The sequence below is a fragment of the Pyrus communis genome, chromosome 15 (genome assembly GCF_041283825.1).
Source record: "Pyrus communis isolate YQ-2024b chromosome 15, ASM4128382v1, whole genome shotgun sequence".
Classification (NCBI taxonomy): Eukaryota; Viridiplantae; Streptophyta; class Magnoliopsida; order Rosales; family Rosaceae; genus Pyrus; species Pyrus communis.
Genome location: NC_142579.1, coordinates 37,896,240 through 37,915,974, shown reverse-complemented (window position 1 = coordinate 37,915,974; position 19,735 = coordinate 37,896,240). Strand labels below are relative to the sequence as shown.

General features: G+C 39.8%; 3 protein-coding genes across 5 annotated transcripts; all 3 read left to right on the top strand.

Moving 5' to 3' along the window:
* The first annotated feature begins 759 nt into the window (after positions 1–759).
* On the top strand, positions 760–4,297 carry LOC137715880 (RNA polymerase sigma factor sigC). 2 transcript variants are annotated; one of them, XM_068455240.2, is made up of 7 exons: positions 760–1,002; positions 1,502–1,659; positions 1,774–2,328; positions 2,422–2,652; positions 2,857–2,997; positions 3,084–3,284; positions 3,602–4,297. In XM_068455240.2, the coding sequence occupies exons 1-7, from the start codon at positions 900–902 to the stop codon at positions 3,893–3,895; spliced, it is 1,683 nt and encodes a 560-aa protein (XP_068311341.2). In that variant the 5' UTR covers positions 760–899; the 3' UTR covers positions 3,896–4,297. The 2 variants fall into 2 exon arrangements, with proteins under 2 accessions (XP_068311341.2, XP_088543145.1); XM_088687019.1 differs by having other exon boundaries at positions 770–1,002; positions 1,512–1,659.
* A 2,475-nt stretch (positions 4,298–6,772) lies between these two features.
* Positions 6,773–15,920, top strand: LOC137710028 (uncharacterized). 2 transcript variants are annotated; one of them, XM_088685974.1, is made up of 23 exons: positions 6,783–7,822; positions 8,691–8,806; positions 8,999–9,207; positions 9,451–9,570; positions 9,786–9,914; positions 9,990–10,115; positions 10,439–10,494; positions 10,609–10,708; positions 10,797–10,914; positions 11,025–11,234; positions 11,335–11,674; positions 11,838–11,931; positions 12,097–12,205; positions 12,414–12,685; positions 12,786–12,913; positions 13,083–13,317; positions 13,481–13,669; positions 13,777–14,063; positions 14,562–14,763; positions 14,842–15,084; positions 15,224–15,309; positions 15,433–15,622; positions 15,668–15,920. In XM_088685974.1, exons 1-22 carry the CDS (start codon positions 6,978–6,980, stop codon positions 15,578–15,580), a joined length of 4,362 nt encoding a protein of 1,453 aa, XP_088542100.1. In that variant the 5' UTR covers positions 6,783–6,977; the 3' UTR covers positions 15,581–15,622; positions 15,668–15,920. The 2 variants fall into 2 exon arrangements, with proteins under 2 accessions (XP_068305095.2, XP_088542100.1); XM_068448994.2 differs by having other exon boundaries at positions 6,773–7,822; positions 15,433–15,920.
* A 1,030-nt stretch (positions 15,921–16,950) lies between these two features.
* LOC137719053 (serine/threonine-protein kinase Aurora-2) lies at positions 16,951–19,560 on the top strand. The gene is made up of 9 exons (XM_068458397.2): positions 16,951–17,110; positions 17,498–17,614; positions 17,938–18,084; positions 18,188–18,283; positions 18,374–18,469; positions 18,566–18,662; positions 18,850–18,967; positions 19,163–19,235; positions 19,332–19,560. The coding sequence occupies exons 1-9, from the start codon at positions 17,072–17,074 to the stop codon at positions 19,431–19,433; spliced, it is 885 nt and encodes a 294-aa protein (XP_068314498.2). The 5' UTR covers positions 16,951–17,071; the 3' UTR covers positions 19,434–19,560.
* The last annotated feature ends 175 nt before the right edge of the window (positions 19,561–19,735 follow it).

Here is a 19,735-nt window from a genome sequence, read left to right as displayed (position 1 = left end):
CTTTGTAAACACACTAAATAAAATAAAAAAATTGTTATCGATACTTTAAAAATCTCATTTTGCACTCCAAATTTATATAATTAGAAAGAAAAATACACTTATGAGGAGTATAAAATAAAATTTTTGAAGTGTTAATAACAGTTCCCATAAAAAATTTCAAGTATAAACACTATGACCAAAAAGTTTTAACCCTTCGTTTTCTTGCATCTTAATTGGCAATTGCCATGATTCTTTAGAACGATTTTAGATTAATTATGCAATAAAAACTTAATAAAAACTTTTTTTTTTTGCTCACTTAACGATAGGACATAAATCATGGTGCTTTGGTTTGTACCTTCGAGAGAGAATATTTTGTCTATGTATAATTTTAATAATGTTACCGATTCATTTAAATGTTTGTCATGTGACGTTACTGATTACATGAGAGTATCTCTCATTTAAAAGTAATTTTTGTATAAGTTCGTTGGATGTGCCATTTTTTCATGAGTGAGAGTGATGAGATATGTATTAGCTCGATTTTATGTGTGTAGCAGTACAGATATGTGGTTGGTTTGTCCGTCATATTTCATTTTGATTAATTAGATGAAAGAAAATGGAATTGAGGGTTTTGACTTGAAATTGGTATTATAAATAATACCAACCATTTTCCTTAATTGGGGCCTCGGGTCTCACAAGTACCCGGGCTTTCTTGTCGTCCTTGATCCAAAAGCCCAGCAAGTGAGGAAGCCCAAGAAAACAAACAAGTGCAGAAAAAAAACAGGGTTCACCCAAAAGTTTAAGGTGATGAAGAATCGGTGGTGGAGGTTGGGGAATTTGAAACTTGTCATCGAAACAAAACTCCATGAAGATTTTTTGTATGGACTCAATTGCTCCGCTGCCCCTTTCGGTGCTGAAGGACAATGGGTTTTGGTTTTAGGCTCAACCTCCTCAAGTCTGGCTTTCCACTTCATCACTCTCACTGGCAAGCTGCTGGTTCTCCTTCCAAGTTCTCTTTTACTTCTGGTGAGTTTGTTTTGATTGGCTTTTTTCCCCAGTTGATTTCCTGCTTCTGCTTCGGAAAAAAGAATGTTTCTTTTGCTTTTAACTTTCATGTTTGGGTTGGGTTTTTGTTTGAACTACTATCCTGCATTGCATATTTGCATATGCTTTTTGTAATCTGATACACATTGAATTTTGTTCTTAAGTAAAACCCTAAAAGAATCATGCTGCCAAAGTGAATTTTTGAGATGATCAAAATGCATGTTTAAGAATTGGGACTGGAAGTTTTCAATCAATGGCAGACGGGGTTAGGCTAGTTGGCTAGGGTAGTGTGCCTGTTCCGTTGCACCCAAGTTCAAATCCTCCCCATAAAGTAGAGTAGTTTAGAATAACGTATTGTCAACAAAAATAAAAAATTCAATCTTTGCGATGTTGAAGTTCCATCTGCCATAAGTAATGCACATTGATATTTGCTGTCAATTTTTGTTATATTTATGATATTCGATATAAAATGATGATACAGTTAGAGGCAGGGAGGGCTCTTTCAACTCGGCAAGGCTGTTATTCCTGTCCATTATTTCTGAGGAAGGCGAGATTTCCGGTAAAGATACTCTGAAGGTGTACTCTTGTTCATCTGCTTCACCGCAGATCTTAGAGGATGGCGTCTCTGAAATGGAACAGGTGAATGTTTGCCCTTATTGAATTGTTGCTTAAAAGCGTCACAATTTTATTCGCACTACGTTTTCTTTGTTTTTTTAGTTCATGAAAACCTTAACATGACTTTTTTCCTCTCAGATAAGCTTTAGGAGTAGTTCGTCCAACACGACTGGGAATAACCAGATGCCTGTTGCAGATGGAAACTTTAGACCTGTTAATGCCTTAGAATCTTGCAGTGCAGCTCATTTTAGTTTGTTACTGAAAAATCTTGATGCTCTGGAGGAGACTTTTGCTAATTCAGATGTGTTAAAGTTGGAAAAAGAGATACTTTTACAATTAGGAAGTTTTGGAGCTCTACAGTTATTTGATGCCTGTCTGTCAAGAACTCTTACATCCTCAAGCTTTTTTGATTTGTCTGACATACCTACTGTACAGATTGAAGGGCATAAGATGGATAAGAAAGTAGATAACGATAGAGGCAAGATTATTGTACGTTCTGGGAAAAAGAAGGAAAGAAGATCAAGAAAAAGAGCATTACATAATGTCAGAGTTTCTTCTGACTCATTGCCTCCTAAATCAACTTGGGAAGGTTCCAAACATCCTACAGCTTCATCAGCGAAAAGAGCATCAAAGTATCGAAAGTGTAGACTTACAATAGCTAAAAATGAGGGAGAAATGTCAAGCGGGGTTAAGGTTGCACTTATCTTCAAATATATAGATTAACACGAAACTTTGATTCCTTCCTTGAAGGATGTCTTTACCAGCTATACTTTTGTTTCATAACAGGTGATCGCCAATTTGGAGAGAATTAAAGCAACTTTGGAAAAGGAAACTGGCACAGTAGCTACCTTAAGTTGTTGGGCGGAAGCAGCAGGAGTTCACGAGAAGGTGCTGTTACAGAAATTGCATTTTGGTTGGTACTGCCAGGATGAGCTTATAAGGAGCACTCGTTCTTTGGTTCTATACCTTGCTAGAAGCTATAGAGGGCTAGGAGTAGCCATGGATGATTTACTGCAGGTTTGTGAAATCTAAGTAAACTTTTTGTGATATAATTTAGATGCGATTATGTTCGAGACAGTTCGTTGTTGATCACTGAAAACCAGTTTTCATCAGATGTCAAAACTCAGCGCATAAATTCTAATTTTTTTTCTTGACTCTTACTACTATGCTTATTTACTCTCAATTTATTAGTCTATCTCTTGAGTTACCCCTATTTCACAGGCTGGAAACCAGGGTCTCCTGCAAGGTGCAGAAAGGTATGATCACTCGAGGGGTTACCGATTCTCAACCTATGTCCGATACTGGATAAAGAAATCAATGTCAAGATTGGTGGCACGGCATGCTAGGGAAATCCAAATTCCTGTATGTTCCTCCCTTCTTTGAAAAACTCAATACAATATTGTCTCGGTGAGTGATGGTGTTTACTCCTTGAGTTGTTTTTGTTTTAGTTCACGCTAAGCAAGGCAATAAATCAGATACAGAAAGCTCGCAAAGCCACTTACAACAGCCACATGAGATACCCAGACAATGATGAAATCGCAAAGATTACAGGTCTTTCGTTGGTGAGAATCAGATCAGCTAGCACATGTCTGAGAGTTGTGGGTTCGGTAAATGACAAGATGTGGGACAACTCTCCTGGGACTTTTATGGTAATGATCTAACTAATCCTTTCCATCTCTCTCTTTCCTTCCCATTTTAAACTCATATTTCTTTTTTTCTAAGACTTAGTTGGGCGAATAGTAATTGAAAGAGCGAAATGAAGATCATTGTCGTTAGACTCATGTTGTAGTTTGTACACTTCAGTTATCTTATTCCTTACATGTCAGCGACCGAAGCTTCTATAGTTTGGGAAGCTAACCTTGTAAAATATGCAAAATCCTGCGGACCTGCAATAAATTGGAAGATTTTGTTGAAAGTAGTGGGGTTATTTTGTAACTATAAAACCTGTTCTGTGTTAATGATTCAGGAATTTACACCGGACACATCAATAAAAAGCCCTGAAGAAACTGTCACGAGACAGCACATGAAAAAAGACATCCATGATCTGCTGAAATGCTTGAACTCGAAGGAGAGGCAGGTGTTGGTGCTGCGATATGGGTTAAACAACTACGACCCCAAGTCACTTGAGGAGATTGGAAAGCTTTTCGATGTGAGCAAGGAGTGGATACGGAAGATAGAAAAGAAAGCTCTCACGAAGCTAAGGGACGATGAAACACAGAAGTTTAAGCCATTACTTGAAAAACTAGTAGATTCAGAGTAATACAAAAAAGAGCAAGTCATTCTGAGCTTCTCTATCAGAAGTAGTAGGCCGGGAGAATTAATCATCATACACTGACAACCATAGCTTCTTTCTGATAAGGATTAACGGATACACAGAATCATGGGTGACCTTCGGTTTGTTCCCTGCCAAAATTTCAGCTCAACTCTACCGTGGGAATTTTTCGGTTCTCTCATGTAAAGATCGTAATGTTGTATTGTATGCTTAGCATTCTTTCATTTTCGTTGGTGCGATTGTATAGTATAGAGGTGGGCGTATGCTGCTTCTTGCATATTTGTCTCCGGTACATATAAATGATATGAACTACTGTTTATACACGAGTCTTGCGGTTAAACTCCGTGAATCAGGCTTACTTGCTGAATGCTAAATTGACATTTGTGTGCATCTTCTCCCTCCAGATCTTTTGTGTTTTGTCTCTCAACTATGTCAGCTCACCCTCCACGCAACGAGGCTTACGTAGCCGTTTGAAGGCCGTGATTACAAAGTAGCTTGATTTTTTGGACAAGGATGTTGTGTGCCATGGAAACTGGAAAGCTTGGACTTGTTTACCTCATACCTTCAACTCCCATGACCGGTTTTCTGTTACTTAAATATGAAAACAGTGCTTAAACACGCAGAAAATCAGGTTCTCAAAAAACTTAAACGCATAATTTTAGAGTACACCAACGTATGGCAGAATTTAATGGACAGCGTACATTGTTGTATGATAGGATGACTCGTTAAGATATTTTTCTTGCAAAGGCCATCCTTAGAGATGTCCCTTTTCCCTCTTTGATATTTTCTCTACACCACTCGCTTCAGGAGATGCCACTCTTCTCTCTTTTTGGTATATACCTTTTGGAGGAGGATTCTCCTCACTACCACCACTAACCTTATCACTCACTTATCATAAAAAAAAACACTACTAGGATGCAGATATAACACAAAAATGTTTAGTTGTAGGGTTGATTCTGGCAGCTCAAGAAGAAGAATTTCCTCCTCCCATACGTCTAATAAATTTGACCTCAAAACCCTATGCATAAATAATTAGCCCTAAAGATCCAATTAAAATGGCACAAAGGGTGGAATGTACCCTAAGCACACGATGGGTGTGGGTTGGTCAAGTGCTAAACGAACTGCCTCACTTAAAATTGAAAAAAAAAAAAAAATTGTTTGCCATTGTGTGTGGTCTTTTAAGAATTTCACAAAGATCTACATCCGCCATTCTTAGTTGTTCCTCCCCTGTGAACGTTATTTCCAACTTCGTCGTTGCATGAGACAACCCCTACCCATTTTTTTTTTATTTTTTTTATATTATGAATCTTATGGTTTCTCTGTCGAGCACCTGATTTGTGGAAAGGTTAAGATCCGTAACTAAATTTTTGCAGTTTTGGGTTAATACTCTTTTTTGTATTATTTTGATGCACAAAATCAGCTTGATTTTGGGCCAACTAAATCTGATCGTAAATCACACGTACGTACAAGAACACAACGATATATCATGGTTTACCCCAAGTTGGGGCTACATCCACATTGGTGTAGATTCAATTTCATTATGTAAAATGAAGGTTACATTGTACATGAAAGCTTGTTGCTAGAGAGGTTAGGGTTTGCCATCTCCTAAAGTGAGGGTGAAAGAGCCTTTATAGAACAAGAGTTTTCCTCTTCTCCTACTGTCCTACATACATCATGAGCTAAGTAGTTAGGTCAAAATATTAAAACCCCATCTATAGTACAACATATAACAATTTACAACTTAAAATTTGCTCACTTTATTTTAATAAAATTAATTCATTTAACCGTGCGTATGAATCTTGCTCAACTACGCAAGAAATTAATAATTTTGTTTCGCATATAAATTATGACATATATAATTTATAAGACAATGTTACAAAATATTATAGTTCATCGGCTCTAATTAGATTGTAAGTTTTTTATTTTATCAAAGACTAAGTTTGAAAAAACATAATATGCCGAATTTTTATCGTTCTTCTTTTGTCGAGCCACTCATATACCTCTCATCCGGCCTTAAAACTTACGCTCGACAATATCATATAACTTCAAACTTCACTACCGACTATGTTTTTGGCGGAGAGGGGACGTTACTTGCACAAAATAATAAACTCACAAACCACCAAATTTTACAACTTTAGTGATTAATCCATTCATTTGTCAACAAATACTCCAAAAAACAAATTATTATAAAAGGAAATAAATTAGTTAGAAAATCCCACTCCTCCCAACTAACCACGCAAAGCCCCGCAACCAACCACGCCCTTAAGTCGGTGCGAGTGAGTAAGCGTTCATTCAATTGGCTTTCACCCCAGCTGACACGCGTCCTTCTTTTAAATCATCAGGAAGCTACCTAACCCATTCTGTTAAGAAAACGACTCCCTCACCTGCCGCACCCCTTGACGACGTCACAAACCAATCAATTCCCCGTTTCCCTTTGAAAAATAAGGTGTAGCTGCCACGCTGGCACAGCGTCTTTGCGTCGGTCACGTAGCTCGCTCCCCCGCGGGTAAGCAGCCATTACCTTTTTAACTGCCAAAATTCTTGCCTGCGGACCGCCACTAGGCAGGCAACAGTAAACGCCGTCGTTTTCCCGCTTACTCGTTTTCTATCTCCGTTTTCCCGGAGAGTGTGTTTAACGTTCTCTCTAGCAGCGTGAGATCCATCTGACCGTGTGATCACCTGCGCTCAACTCTACGAAACGCTAAGCGGGAACACCAATGCTAGTAAGTCGGTCACAAAAGACTCGCACTCGATAGCCAATAGTTGCCTTCCACGAACAAGATTTATGTGGAACCTGATGCAGGTTATCATTTCCTCGAACCTCCTCAACCTTCCCAAAAATCAATGAGGTTCCTGTTCCCCACCCTGTCCCCTCGTTCTTTCTCAGTGTTGCAGAAGCGATTGCTAGGGTTGCCAGTGTGATTTCTTCAGGCCAATTCGCACACCAAAACGCAAAAATTCACACGCTGAATTCTGCGTTTTAGTGCATTCGAAAATTCCCTAAATTCCAGTTCGCTTCCCAGAAATTTCCCAATTCAATCTCATGAGTAATGACTCTCGCCACCACTGAATGGCTCGCCTCCGCCGTCCCACTCTCCTCATCGCATTCCTCTCCGCCCTGATAGCCTTAACTGCAAACCCTAGCCACCTCCTCCTCGCTTCCGTAGACGATGAGTTTACGATAACCGATTCCTCCGCCTCCGATTCCGATTCCTATCTCTTCCACCAAGACTACTCGCCGCCGGCTCCGCCACCTCCTCCGCCGCTCCCACCGTCGGTATCGTGCATCGATGACCTCGGCGGCGTCGGCTCTCTGGATGCCACGTGTCAGATAGTCTCCGATTCGAACCTCACCAGCGATGTGTACATAACAGGGAAGGGCAGCTTTTATATCTTGCCCGGAGTGAGATTCGGCTGCACGATTCCTGGCTGCGCGATAATTATTAACATTACTGGCAACTTTAGTTTAGGCAGCAACGCGTCGCTTTTGGCTGGGGCTTTCGAGCTCACGGCGCACAATGCCAGCTTTCTCGAGGGCTCGGTGCTGAACACGACGGCGTTGGCGGGAAAGCCGCCGCCTCAGACGAGTGGGACTCCGCAGGGGATAGATGGGGCGGGAGGGGGACATGGAGGGCGGGGGGCGTCTTGTTTGGTGGACAAGAGGAAGCTTCCCGAGGACGTGTGGGGAGGGGATGCGTACTCGTGGTCATCACTGCAGAGGCCGGCTAGTTTTGGGAGCCGAGGCGGTTCGACCAGTAGGGAGGTAGATTATGGAGGTTTAGGGGGAGGGAGGGTGAGACTGCAAGTGAAGGAATTTCTGGTGGTGGAGGGGAGGGTTTTGGCTGAAGGAGGTGGCGGAGGGAATAGAGGTGGCGGTGGTTCTGGTGGCAGCATCTTCATTGAGGCTTATAAAATGTAATGTTCATCATCAATTCTCCTACATTTAAATTCTGTATTGGTTGTTTCTGTTAAATGAGCATGTTATGTTTTTATTCATATGTTGATGAGAATTGTAGGAGAGAGTAGATATAAGATTACTGTGGTTAAGACGAGTTTGAATTTATTTGTTCATATTGAGAATGTTACGGAAATGCAAGGGAACATAAAAGTTATGTACCATATACTTCGATACCTAACGTGATTATATCCTTGGTTTGGTTGAGTTTTTAGTTCGTTGAGGCAAGACAAATAGAGTGGAACATTGAAAGAACTGACAGAACATAAATTTTGATCGGTTGGAGTAAAATTTTACAATGCTACGTTGGGTTCGCCCAGATTTTGCTTATAGATGTCCGGGCAGATATATGTGCGTGTTTCAGTCACACATTGGTTGTACTTTTGATTCTTGACATGCATTCTAAAACTCTTGTTTAGTCTACATCCACGTCCTTGTCTTTTGGAATGGAGTTTTTGTGGATAAGTAAAGTGATGGAGAATGTGCTTGATCTTAAATTTTAGTTATATGTTTGAACTTGTGTTTTGATTGTTGTTTTCTACGCCGGTGACAAAAAAATGCTAGAAAAGTAACAACTGGGGTGCATGGTTTGTGAAACAAAACATGAACAATATATATTATTCAGGTGTGCTTCTTATGTGTGCATAGGTGCTTGTAAATGTGCCACCATGTTTCATCTCATTGTTCTCATGCCCCAAGTCCATGTGACTCTTGGTGTGATTGTGCTTTACATCTGCATCAACTTTTATCACTACAGATATTACTATGTGAATCTTATGCTGGGTGACCTATATGCCTTCTAAAGAATTCTGTTGTTATGAAGTGCAGGACTGGTAGTGGCAGGATAAGTGCTTGTGGTGGTGATGGTTATGCTGGTGGTGGCGGTGGAAGAGTGTCAGTTGATGTCTATAGCAGGCATGATGACCCCCAAATTTGTGTGCATGGTGAGACACCATGTGTTCTATCAGACGATAAATTATTATTTATTGTTATATTAATTTAAGTTATGATAATCTTAAAATGTAATTGTGTCAGCTTTTATGAAAGCCCTCCTGAAGAAGTTAAAAAAGTTGTTTTGGTGGTGATTACTTCTTGATGTGGAATGAGGGGATGTGACATAATTATCTCATTTTCAGGAGGAAATAGCTATGCTTGTCCAGAAAATGCAGGCGGGGCTGGGACTTTATATGATGCAGTTCCTCGAAGCCTTATTGTTAGCAATCATAACAAGTCAACAGATACAGAAACACTTCTTTTGGAGTTTCCTTATCAGCCTCTTTGGACAAATGTTTATATTCAGAATAAGGCTAGGGCCACTGTCCCATTGCTTTGGAGTCGTGTCCAGGTTTGTAACTTAAAACAACCTAAAATTTTTCTTCCTCCTCTTTACAATTCCCAGCTTTGTGTATGGTTTATGTAAAAACACTTTCTTGTTGGATAAAGGGTGTTTTCTATTTAATAGCCCTTTCCTTACTTTCATATAGATTTCGATCTGGTTTAAAAGTTCGAGAGAATACAGGTGTCAATACCATAAAAAATTAAAATTTGAGGAAAAGATTCAGTCATCCATTGTTTCTGCACTGTACAGGTGCAAGGACAGATAAGCCTTTTGAGTGACGGTATGTTAAGCTTTGGACTTGAACATTATGCTTCATCAGAATTTGAGTTATTGGCTGAAGAATTGTTGATGAGCGACTCTGTAATCAAGGTAACTTGCAAATTAGTGGATTTCATTGTTTGCAGTTCCTTGTTATATTAGATGCAATCTTGTTGACATTTTTTTTTCAATTCCTTCAGATAATTTAATTTCACCTTGTACGAAGCCATATTTTTATTTATATTTTATTTTGAACTTGATATGATGCTATGGTATCCTGATTTTTGAACTTGACGCCTTTTTATTCCCTCCATTTCTAATTTCAGGTGTATGGGGCCTTACGCATGACTGTAAAAATGTTCTTGATGTGGAGTTCCAAGATACTCATAGATGGTGGGGGGGAAGAAGCTGTTGAGACATCCTCACTCGAGGCTAGCAACTTAGTTGTTCTCAGGGTAAGTTGCTTACTATCTCTTTGCATTTTGTGAAGTATGTCTTCGTTCATGGCAAGTAATCTTTCTTTATAATAGGGATCATCTGTGATACACTCTAATGCAAATCTGGGAGTTCATGGACAAGGTTTATTGAACTTGTCAGGACCTGGAGATGGGATTCAAGCACAACGTCTGGTTCTATCGCTATTCTACAGTATTCATGTGAGTGGTTTTTCTTGATGTCATAGCCTCAATGTCTAATCTTCTGTTTACATGTATGTCGTTGAACTGTTTATTCTTTTGTTCTAAAATTGATTAGCAGTTCTGGTCGCGCGAGCGCTTATGGATGCTTGTTCCTCTCATACTTTTTCCTTATGTAAATGGACTACGTTCTTTTTTATCAGTCGGTTGTTTGATCTAATCATGACATTTTATCAAGGGATTTGATAAGCCATCATCTTGGATCATTTATGTGCTGTAGCATGCCAGCAAATTCCATTTTCCCCCAATACATAATTATTTATTACTTCTTTTTCTTTATGAAGGTTGGGCCTGGATCTTTTTTGCGTGGTCCTTTAGAGAATGCCACAACTGATTCTGTGTAAGTTTGACTTGGGTTATTGTTGTTGAATCTTCTTCCCCAACCCCCAAAAATAAATGGGGAAATTTATATGGTCCTTTAGTCACGAGATTTTTCAATTTTCATTTTTCATAGGACACCAAAGCTTTATTGTGAAAACGAAGATTGTCCCTATGAGCTACTTCATCCACCTGAAGATTGCAATGTGAACTCATCCCTGTCCTTTACTCTTAAGGTGCGTATCATTTGAGCGATGCAGTAATGGGGCTCAGTAGTTAATTTGTGTATTCAAGCTTTACAGTCTCGTTACTTTTCTTTGTCAGGTATGCCGAGTTGAAGATATCATTATTGAAGGCCTCATAGAAGGATCTGTTGTTCATTTTCACCGGGCAAGGACCATTGCTATCCATTCTTATGGAGAAATAAGTGCATCAGGAATGGGTAAGATTTTGGGATCCCACCGTCCTATCCAAATTCCAACCCCAGAATACACGATGCAAAGTTTTAATGCTTGGAAATGATAATCCTTCTTGAATTACATATACATGCAGGTTGTGCTGGTGGTATTGGCAGTGGCAACATGTTAAGCAATGGAATTGGCAGTGGTGGGGGGCATGGAGGTAAAGGTGGGGCTGCATGTTATAATGGCAGTTGTGTTGAGGGTGGAATCTCATATGGGAATGCGAAGTTGCCTTGTGAACTTGGTAGTGGAAGTGGATATGACTTTTCAGTTGGCTTAACCGCTGGCGGTGGTATTATCGGTAAGCTTATGTTTGACTTGTATATTTTTACACTCAATTGAGTTAAAGTTACCATTTCCAATTCTTTTTCCCATTGTAATACATTGCATTTTCCAAACAGTAATGGGTTCTTTAGAACATCCCTTGTCAAGTTTGTCTGTTGAAGGCTCGATGACAGCTGATGGTGAAAGTTTTGAAGGGACTTCTGTGAAGGAAAAGTTTGCCCTTGCTGATAATACAACTGGAGGCCCTGGGGGTGGGTCTGGTGGAACTATACTTTTGTTCTTGCAAACACTAGACCTTGGTGAGACTGCCGTTCTTTCAAGTGTTGGGGGATATGGTAGTTCAATTGGTGGTGGTGGAGGTGGTGGTGGTGGAAGGATTCATTTTCATTGGTCAGATATTCCCACTGGAGATGTGTATCAGCCCATTGCAAGTGTGGACGGAAGCATCCTTGCAGGGTTTGTATTGTCTAGTTTGCTCTTATTTACTTACGGACTATTATGATTAGGACGCCACTTTAAAACCCTTTTGGAAGGGTATTATTTTGTGATCAACTCTCTGAGGAAGAAAAAAAGGAAGGGAAAGGAACAAATAATTTATTGGGTTTTAACTATACTGCAGGGGAGGGGTGGGTGGAGACCAGGGTGGTGCTGGAGAAAATGGAACAGTGACGGGTAAAGCTTGCCCAAAAGGTCTTTATGGGACCTTTTGTGAGGTACTCTCTCTCTCTCTCTCTCTCTCTCTCTCTCTCTCTCTCTCTCGCACACACACACGTGCACTCTTTGTAAGTCTATAAGTAAGAAATGAGTCGTACGGGAGGCAGTGATATTATTGCACTTTGAATGTTAATGATCGGTACTCTTATTTCTTTCTTTTTTAGGCATGTCCAGTTGGCACTTATAAGAATGCTATTGGGTCAGATAGAGCACTTTGTCATCATTGTCCTGCTACTGAGCTTCCCCTTCGTGCAATTTATATATCTGTCCGAGGTACTTCTATAACATTAGTGATTTATTACTTTATTAGGAGCTAGAATGCCTACTGCTTTTGAGTTTCTAATGGCATTGCGTCCTTTGATTTGTAGTCTGTTGAATTTTGTCTCCCGTACCCTATTAGTCATTACTTGTGGAAATCACGTCCAAAATGTTTGCAACTTCTGGTATCTAATCATGAAACCATTCTTTGTTCTCTTATCAGGTGGTGTTGCAGAGGCTCCTTGTCCTTACAAATGCATTTCAGACAGATATCACATGCCACACTGTTATACAGCTCTTGAAGAATTGATTTACACATTTGGTGGGCCTTGGCTGTTTGGTCTTCTTCTGATTGGGCTCCTCATCCTGTTGGCTTTGGTGCTCAGTGTTGCACGTATGAAATTGGTTGGTGTTGATGAATTACCAGGCCCTGCTCCCACTCAACATGGCTCACAAATAGACCACTCTTTCCCTTTCCTGGAGTCATTGAATGAGGTTTGATCTTGTATTATAGAACCTCTCTCTTTCTGTCCCTCTATCTCTTTCGCTCTCTTCCCTCACTTTTGAGATTAATAAGGTGGTATTGATATTGTAGGTTTTAGAAACAAACAGGGCTGAGGAGTCACAGAGCCATGTGCACCGGATGTATTTTATGGGTCCTAATACTTTTGGGGATCCTTGGCATTTGACTCACACTCCTCCAGAACAAATAAAAGAGATTGTGTGAGTTTAAGTTTTATATATCATCTATATACTGTCATTTTGGTATCCACTTGGAATTTCAAGGAACCTTAAAGTTATGGCCATTTTCTTAATATAAATTATTGATCTTAGTCTGCATTATAACAAATCAGAAAGATTATAGTTTGAAATATAGCATTCCCTCTGGCAGATATGAGGGGCCATTCAATACATTTGTCGATGGGATTAATTCCATAGCCACTTATCAATGGTGGGAGGGAGCAATGTACAGCATTCTCTCTATTCTTGCATACCCCCTTGCATGGTCATGGCAGCAGTGGCGCCGAAGACTGAAACTGCAACGTCTGCGTGAATTTGTTCGATCAGAGTATGATCATGCCTGCTTAAGGTCTTGCCGTTCGCGTGCTTTATATGAAGGGATTAAGGTTTGAATTTCATTATGGGTTCAGTGTTGAGGATCATGAGTTAAATTTATACATTGTCTGTGATTAATTCCCTTCATATGATAGAAGGGTGCTTCAAACTAATTTACGTGCATTATGTGGACTTGGTTTTACATCCTGTAACCTTTGATGTAAATACTGTCAGGTAGCTGCAACTTCTGATTTAATGCTAGCATATATGGACTTCTTCCTTGGTGGTGATGAAAAGAGAACTGATCTTCCCCCTCGTTTACATCAAAGGTTTCCTATTTCATTACCTTTTGGAGGTGATGGAAGTTATATGGCTCCTTTCTCACTTCACAGTGATAATATTGTTACAAGCCTCATGAGTCAGGTTTGTTGATTGATGCTGACGAATCCAAAGCTCAGCTGGCTAAACTGATAATTTTTATGCTCTAGCTTCTAAAGTAGTTTATTAATCTTAGTGCTTTTTGTGTGCAGGCAGTCCCGCCGACTGCATGGTACCGTATGGTTGCTGGTTTGAATGCACAGTTGCGCTTAGTTTGCTGTGGGCGGCTAAGAGTTACGCTTCAGCCTGTCCTTAGGTGGCTAGAAAATTATGCCAATCCTGCTTTGAAGATTTATGGTGTACGTGTTGATCTTGCCTGGTTTCAGGCTACATCTTGTGGTTATTGTCATTATGGGCTCGTGGTGGATGCTCTTGAAGAAGACAGTGAACCTGCCTCTGTTGGAAGCATTGATGGAGCAATACGAACTGAAGAATCACGGTAATGGCTTCTAATGTTTAGAAAAGTACATACTTATTGACTCCTTTTCATTTAGACCCCTTCCTACTTCGTTCTTGTATTAGATAATTGTATGAACTGATTGTGGTGTAGTGAAAATTCTGTGCATGATTAGGAGTAAATACACACACACACACACACACACACGTCTTACAATATTGTCATTACGGTTTGATACCTTTAAGTAGGGGTTGGGAATCTCCGGATAGGGATGTAAAGAAGCATACCGCAAATTAAAAGATAAGAGGAAACTTGGAACAAAGATAGCATGCACAAGACATGCATGAACATGCAAACACAGTGATGTTTTGGTATAGGAAATGCAAAAATAATGGTATAGGCATAACATCGAATTGATAAGTCTGCATGCCTGTGTGATAATGTTTGAAGAGATTTAAGTAGTATAAAGCTCTGGTTCGAGTACTTATGTATTCAATACAGTTGGAGGCGAGCTGAGTCTGTCTTTCCTTTGACTTTCAGTGCAAATTACATAGAAGATTCATCTGGTCATTTGAGACAATCGCTCCTAAACCAGTCTCACAGAGGTGAAAATTTTATGAGGCCAAAAAGAGCATATGGAGGGATTATAGATGCTAACAACATACAAAAACTTGAGGAAAAGAGAGATATGTTTTATCTTCTCTCTTTTATACTTCATAATACCAAACCTGTTGGACACCAGGTATCTCTCATGCTTATATTAATTTGTCTTGGAGATTTCAAATTTCTCATTCTGAACATATACTTTTACGAACTGCAGGATCTCGTTGGTTTAGTCATCTCAATGCTTCTTTTAGGAGATTTTAGCTTAGTTTTGCTTACATTACTCCAGCTGTATTCATTTTCATTGGTGGACGTCTTTCTGGTTCTATTGATTATACCCCTTGGCATTATTCTCCCGTTTCCTGCTGGTATCAATGCTCTATTCAGTCATGGACCCAGACGTTCTGCTGGCCTTGCACGTCTACATGCTTTGTGGAACCTTACATCCTTGATTAATGTTGTAAGTTGCTATTTTTAACCCTCTGCTTCAAGTCTTTGGTCTGCTAGTAACATCTTTGGATTTGAAAGCTTCTTGTCTGGTTACTCGAATCTGGGTCCACTAATTTGTATTGTATGTTGGTCATGTGTTCTTTTGGCAGGTGGTTGCTTTTGTTTGTGGTTACGTTCATTATAACACTCAATCAAGAAGTAGAAAACATCCCTTTCAACCCTGGAGTATTAGCATGTGAGGGGATCTCTCTCTGTGCCAAGAATTTCATTAGTTGAGAGATCGTAAGTTATATTTTATATTCGAGACACAATACTCAACTAACAGGATGTGTTTGTGTTGTCGGGTTGGTGGGTGCAGGGACGATAGTGAATGGTGGATTTTTCCTGCCGGTCTGCTGCTTTGTAAAGTTTTTCAGTCGCAGCTAATCAATTGGCATGTTGCGAATCTGGAGATTCAAGACCGTTCGTTGTACAGCAATGATTTTGAGCTCTTCTGGCAGTCGTGATGGCCGTGTTTAAGGAGAGGATAACTTATTTTCCACAATATCGTGCTTCTGGCAGTCGTGATGGCCGTGTACAGCAATGATTTTGAGCTCTTCTGGCTCTTTTTTTTGTAAGACATAATTGTTTTGTAGGTGAGGGAGTGACAATTTGACATAGGTTAGAAAAAAGAAAAGAAAGAAAAAATGTTGAAATATGAAGAGACACTGGTGGAAGTAAAAAGGAAATACAAGAGAGAGAGAAGGGAGGGTTATTTATGTAACCACATTTGGCAAGTCAGTTTTTTTTTGTTGTAAATAATAATTATACGCCCTCTTTCTCTACTACTTGGTTCTTCAGCCCTGACTTTTCAAGTGTAATTTGATTAGAAATTTAACCCCAAAAATAATTTGATTAGAGCTGGCTCCTGGCTGAGTAGCTGTTATTATTCAAGCGAGGGAGATTTCGATTGGAAGACGTTAACGGCAATCGTTGTTGAGAGCTGCTGCTGACTGATTGGTTCCCGAGAAAATAAATATGCACTCTGGTAGCTGCGGGATTCTGTAAGCCGTAATTGCAGCCTCTCATCGATCCTTCTTCTGTTTGGTTTCTCAGGAAGGCAAAAACGACTAGTCCTTCTTTCTTTTGGATTTTACCAAAGTGCTGACGGAATTGTATTCCTTGATGAATCCAAAACGACAGCGTCTTTTCTTCGCCGATTGTGGTGCCCCATTGGGTTGCTTATCTCTTGTTTGATTACCCTGGGGTTTAGTTTTTGAACCAACCAAACGTTTGATGAAATGCGCCAATGAAGATGAAGAAAGAACCACTGAAATGTGTTCTTCTGGTTCACCAGGTTCACGGAGCTATGCTTCGAATGCATATTCCTAATCTTGTGGTGCGTCAAAATATCATATCCTTATACTTACCCGTATTAACCGACTGACTACAATATTTACGTGTATCTTATTTCATTTCAATTAATGAATTTTGATATAAAAATGATATTAAGAAACTGACTACAATACTTAGCTGTATTTAATACTAAAGTTTCCCAAGCATTGAACGATTGATTTTTAAATTTCTTCCCGTTTTTTATTCAAGTTCCGTCTTTCCAAATCTCGGATGTTCTCCAGTCCGAAATTGCCACCTGGGGTGGTTGTGACGTTCCGACCTTCACGGCCGGTGACACTAGCAATCTCATACTAAATACGCTCCTCACCCGAGTAAAATGAAACCGGGTATAGATCTCCTGCTTTTGCTAGAAAACACTAACTTTCCTGCACCGTCGATTTTCGTAGGACCGCTGAGATTCACAATACTATAAATCTACACGGCAACAGGTAATTACGCCCAGAATTTTGAAAAACTTAGGCGCAAGTCCAGAGCGGGAGACCACGTGGCGACAGCTGGGAATTCGACCGTTGCGAAGTGCTTATTCAATCCCTTCTCTAGCAGTCCCTTTTCCTTCATTGTTTCGCCCTCGCTTCCTCTCTCTCTCTCTCTCTTCCTCTCTCATGGCGATTGCTGCGGAGAACCAGGTCCCCCAAGAGAAGGTGAGAATCAAAGAAAAGCAAGTTTCAATTTTTGTAGCAGTTAGGGTTTATTGAGTTCCACAATTCGGATTCTAGGGTTTTCATTTCATTTCGATTCTTTGGTTTTCCTCTGAGAAAGATATTTGCATGAATTTTTTTTTAAGAAGATTGTGGTTTCTTTAGGTTTATGTGAATTTTTAGATCACACTTTCGAAATTCGAATTCGAGCCTCTGACTCTAGGGTTTTCTGATTCGAAGATTTAGGAATCTGGGGTCGGTCAATTAGCTTCATTTTTCTAGAGTTCAAGAATTCAATGTTAGCCTCTGCTATTTTTTTGAACTTTTATTTAATTAATTTGTTTTGTTTGTTTTTAAGATCATTTTATAAAATGGGTTCGGTTTCAACAGGCTTCTTCGGAGGTTTCAGCGACGGAGACAAGAAGATGGACGCTCAATGACTTCGACATCGGAAAGCCTCTCGGACGAGGAAAGTTTGGTCACGTCTATTTGGCAAGAGAGAAAAGGGTATGCTCTTTTCTTCTTTATTATGGGTATGCATTTTGCAAATTTTGCGCTTTTCTGGCTGCTATATAATTTAATCCTCTGGTAATTGTGCTCATTTCATGGGAACTTCGGTGTGTACGCTTTAGGTTGCTTTGTTCTTGATATGTCGTTTCTTTGTTTGTTATGAAGATTGGCATAAATAGGTAAGTCTAATTTGGGAAGTTATGTTTATTTGCCACAAAAGGAACTACCTTAGAGAGATTTTGGTTTATTTACACGTATTCTTCTTTGCTTGCTTCCTTTCAGCTGTGGTCTAATTTGATCTATGTGTATCCCTTGAACAGAGCAATCACATTGTGGCACTTAAAGTCCTCTTCAAGAGCCAGCTGCAACAATCTCAGGTTGAACATCAGCTTCGTCGCGAAGTTGAAATACAAAGTCATCTCCGACATCCCAATATCCTACGCCTCTATGGCTACTTTTACGATCAGGTATTTTTCTCTTAAGTTCCTACTCATATCTTAACACCTTAAGCTTGTATGCTCAATGGAAGGAACGGTCATTAACCTTTCTCTGGAAATGCATTTTTTGCAGAAACGAGTTTATTTGATATTAGAATATGCTGCCAAAGGTGAACTATACAAGGAACTACAGAAGTGTAAATACTTCAGTGAAAGGCGTGCTGCCACTGTAAGTTGTTTTTATGCAGTGTTTATCAGAACACAAATACTTTACATTCTGGCTATGATACTGACGTGTGTCCATTTGTTGCATTGGCAGTATGTTGTATCATTAGCCAGGGCCCTTATATACTGCCATGGAAAGCACGTAATTCATAGAGATATCAAACCAGAAAACCTCCTAATTGGTGCTCAGGTGGTGACTCCCATTCATGCTATTATATGCTTCCTTTCATTTTTTTAGTATTGCATATTTGGTGTTTCTCAAATCAATGTGGATCTCCTTTGATAGGGTGAACTCAAGATAGCAGATTTTGGGTGGTCAGTACACACATTCAACCGCAGGCGGACCATGTGTGGCACCCTTGATTACCTCCCTCCAGAAATGGGTATGCTAATAAAAGAGACTTTATGTTCTTATGCAAATTCTTGGAGGACTTGTCGTTATTGATTTCACTTGCTATGTTACCATATGTTTGATTTCATGCTTTTGAAACAGTATATGTCCAAACTGATCATCTTTCACCATTATACCTTACTAACACTTCTGGGGTTGTGAAACTTGTCGTGATACAGTGGAGAGTGTAGAGCATGATGCTAGTGTGGATATCTGGAGCCTTGGCGTCCTCTGCTATGAGTTCCTATATGGAGTCCCACCTTTCGAGGCCAAGGAGCATTCGGACACATACAGAAGGTAAGGTGTAGACTGCAAAATGATTTAAGTTCACAAAATAACATTTGTCATCACTGAATATCCTATTCCCATTTAACTTGTATGTGTGGTGAGGAATTCTGCACATCTTACACAAAGTAGCAAACACGAATCTGAAGATGCAATTTTTGGATATGTCACATTGTTAATATGGCTCTGCTATTTGTCTTCTCACAGGATTTTACAGGTGGACCTGAAGTTTCCTCCTAAACCAATTGTCTCTGCTCAGGCAAAGGACCTCATTAGTCAGGTTCTTTGCCCTTCAATCCGAGTACTTGGTATTCTTTGTTGCTTTAAAATAAAGGGGTTATTAGTAATGCCTGAATTGTTTTGCTTTGAAATGCAGATGCTTGTCAAGGATTCTGCTCAACGCCTGGCGTTACACAAGCTTCTTGAACATCCATGGATTGTTCAGAACGCCGAGCCCTCTGGCGTATATAGGATATAATCTTCGAATTCCCAACTGAGGAGATAATGGCAGTTGATTTTTATGTTCTATGTGATGTAATACTTCCTTGTATGAATCTATTGATATAATTTGTTTGTTAATAAAAATTCTTTGCTTTGCGCAACAATAGTTCCTTGTGAGTTAATTTAGCTGATAAGTAAGTTATGCCCGCGATTTGTTGACACATTGCTTCCATTTTCGCTTGCTCAGTTTCTCCAATGCTTGCACGGCACGGAGGTGAACTCAGAGGTTTGTATGCTGGCATTGAAACGGCTCACTAAAACTTGCATGTAACGGAAGTC

Excerpts from the sequence above, each read along its gene's own strand:
- LOC137715880 (XM_068455240.2), top strand. The coding sequence starts at position 900 with ATGGGTTTTGGTTTTAGGCTCAACCTCCTCAAGTCTGGCTTTCCACTT. Across the intron at positions 1,660-1,773 it reads GCGTCTCTGAAATGGAACAG|ATAAGCTTTAGGAGTAGTTC; the intron begins GTGAATGTTTGC and ends TTTTCCTCTCAG. Across the intron at positions 2,998-3,083 it reads CTAGGGAAATCCAAATTCCT|TTCACGCTAAGCAAGGCAAT; the intron begins GTATGTTCCTCC and ends TTTTTGTTTTAG.
- LOC137710028 (XM_068448994.2), top strand. The coding sequence starts at position 6,978 with ATGGCTCGCCTCCGCCGTCCCACTCTCCTCATCGCATTCCTCTCCGCC. Across the intron at positions 9,571-9,785 it reads TGAGCGACTCTGTAATCAAG|GTGTATGGGGCCTTACGCAT; the intron begins GTAACTTGCAAA and ends TTCTAATTTCAG. Across the intron at positions 12,206-12,413 it reads AATTTATATATCTGTCCGAG|GTGGTGTTGCAGAGGCTCCT; the intron begins GTACTTCTATAA and ends TTCTCTTATCAG.
- LOC137719053 (XM_068458397.2), top strand. The coding sequence starts at position 17,072 with ATGGCGATTGCTGCGGAGAACCAGGTCCCCCAAGAGAAG. Across the intron at positions 18,663-18,849 it reads TTACCTCCCTCCAGAAATGG|TGGAGAGTGTAGAGCATGAT; the intron begins GTATGCTAATAA and ends GTCGTGATACAG. Across the intron at positions 18,968-19,162 it reads CATTCGGACACATACAGAAG|GATTTTACAGGTGGACCTGA; the intron begins GTAAGGTGTAGA and ends GTCTTCTCACAG.